The sequence below is a fragment of the Spermophilus citellus genome (assembly GCF_964194105.1).
Source record: "Spermophilus citellus genome assembly, chromosome: 9".
NCBI lineage: Eukaryota > Metazoa > Chordata > Mammalia > Rodentia > Sciuridae > Spermophilus > Spermophilus citellus.
In genome coordinates this window covers 105,914,995-105,917,141 of record NC_138191.1, presented here as the reverse complement: position 1 = coordinate 105,917,141, position 2,147 = coordinate 105,914,995, and the positions used below count along the sequence as shown (strand labels likewise).

At 48.6% G+C, this 2,147-nt stretch overlaps 1 protein-coding gene across 1 annotated transcript; it reads left to right on the top strand.

Annotated features, from left to right (window-relative positions):
- Window positions 1-232: 232 nt before the first annotated feature.
- KLF17 (KLF transcription factor 17) lies at window positions 233-1,630 on the top strand (the record flags this gene model as incomplete). The annotated part of the gene is made up of 2 exons (XM_081305625.1): window positions 233-1,076; window positions 1,398-1,630. The coding sequence occupies 2 exons, from the start codon at window positions 233-235 to the stop codon at window positions 1,628-1,630; spliced, it is 1,077 nt and encodes a 358-aa protein (XP_081161751.1).
- Between the last annotated feature and the right edge of the window lie 517 nt (window positions 1,631-2,147).

The window sequence follows — 2,147 nt, the reverse complement described above, 5'->3', positions numbered from 1 at the left end:
AGGAAGAGTGGCACAGCTTACACCTAGGCTCCGTCGTGCTCCTCCTGTCAACAAGACCTGCTTCGTAGCTCAAGCCAGAGAATAGTCTGGAAGCGGGATAATTCAGACCAAAGATGATGGAAGCTTGGATTAGAATGGGATCTTGAGATGGGACGGAGGGACATGTGAAAGTGGAAGTTCATCTTTTTTTTTTTTTCTCTCTCTCTCTCTCTCCTAGGATAATGAGAGAGCAATGTCCATCTTGGATATGTCTCTGTCTTTCAGAAGTGGCGGAGTACACACCTCTTGGAACCACAGCCCACTAGACACTCAACACTGTCCTCGGGGCACAGAGATGTTAGGGACCTTTTTGGTGTCTGCTGAGGCACCTGTGCAGAATATGGGTGAAGTGGGGCCCCAGTTCGATGTGTTACTACCTGAGTACTCTGTGAACTGTTGTCCCCAAGCGGCTCTTGTCCCTTCCCAGATGACTTACTGTCAGGGAGTCTCTCCCTCCCAGCCAGGGATGATGATGTGTGAGGAGCCCCAGATGATGATGCCTTTAGGAGAGTCCCGTATTCCAGGAATGGCCAGGACCTTCAGTGAGAATCTGAAGATACCCTCCAACAGTCTGCCAGTCCCAGATTCAAGTGGCATCTCCGTGTCCCACACTAGTGCCCCAACAATGCCTTATTCTGATCCCCAATTACTACCTTCTCTCAGACCCTCTTTAATTCCTAAAATGTTATGGGCCCCAAACATGCCCTCCACTGAGACCCAGCCTGTGCTCCCCTCCATGGTTCAGATGTTGCCGCCTAGAGATCCCTATGACCTTGTGATGCCCTCAGATAGGTCCCAGTCTTTGCCGACCTTAGACCCCCTTGATGCTCTTGTGGACAAGTCAGACTGCCAGGAAGACCTCTTCCTACCTGAGCCGCCCATCCAGGCTCCGAGGAGAGCAGAGAACTTCAGTGGCCAGAAAGCAGCACCCAGGAGGAAATCTCCCCTTTCAAGGCCTTATTGCTGTCAGTATAAGAACTGTGGAAAAGCCTATACCAAGCGCTCGTACCTTGTGAGTCACCAGCGCAAACACACAGGTGAATGAGGTATCAGATGGGGAGGAGATAGAGGAGTCTGGGCTTTTTTTGGTCTGTGCTGGAGCACAGATTTGTAATTTCTTAGGATTAACCCTTCATCTTTCAAGCTTGGACCCAAGCTACACTGATCCCACCAACTTGCCATCCAGAATGACTGCCAAGATGACTGGAGTGGCCCTGATCATTGTTGTCCCTCACTGGTTTCCTGGATCTTCCTTTTTGACTCCCTGATCTCGACTGCTCTTGTTCATAGTTATATCTCTTCCATTCCACCTTTTGACTCCATCTACTAAATTTCATCTCTCCCTTGTCACTCCCCAGGTCAGAAGCCTTATAGATGCACCTGGGAAGGCTGCCCGTGGTCTTTTTTTCGTTCTGATGAGCTTGCACGACATATGCGGATACACACCAGGTATCGACCATATGAATGTGATCAGTGTGGCCGACAGTTCATGAGATCTGACCATCTCCGGCAACACCAAAAGATTCATCAGCGCCTGCCAGGGCAGGTCAGCAATGGACAGACAGATGGTCCTCTTGCTCCTGGTCTTTAGGTCTATCTCTTCCTCAGTTTTGTTTTTCTACCCAGTTGCTGCCTGCCTCCAACCAACTCATCTCTTGGTAGGAGCAGCTTAGATGAAGACGAAGTTTAAGAGGCAACATCAAAGCCCAGATGAAGCTCTGGACTCCATCAGAGTTTCCTCCAATCCCTCAAAGCCTGTCTTGAATGGCCTCACCTCACTGGGGACACCTACTGTTGAAGTTTTGCCAGACAGGAAGATGAGCACAATGGAGATTGAGAGCTTTATTTAAAAGCTCTTTATCAAGTCGCTCCCTGGCCTGAAACCTTTTAGTGACTCTCCTTTGCTGCTACATAAAATCCATGGTTTGGTCTTCCATAGTTTCCAGATCCAGACTATGTTCAAATCTTGAACTTTCCACTCACTAGCCATGTGACCTTAGGAAAAATCTGTGATCACTATACCTTATTTCCCCTTCTGGAAAATGGGAAAGACGTACTGGCCTGTATTGGACATGTCATATGTATGGCATCAGATTCTTTGCTTCTTT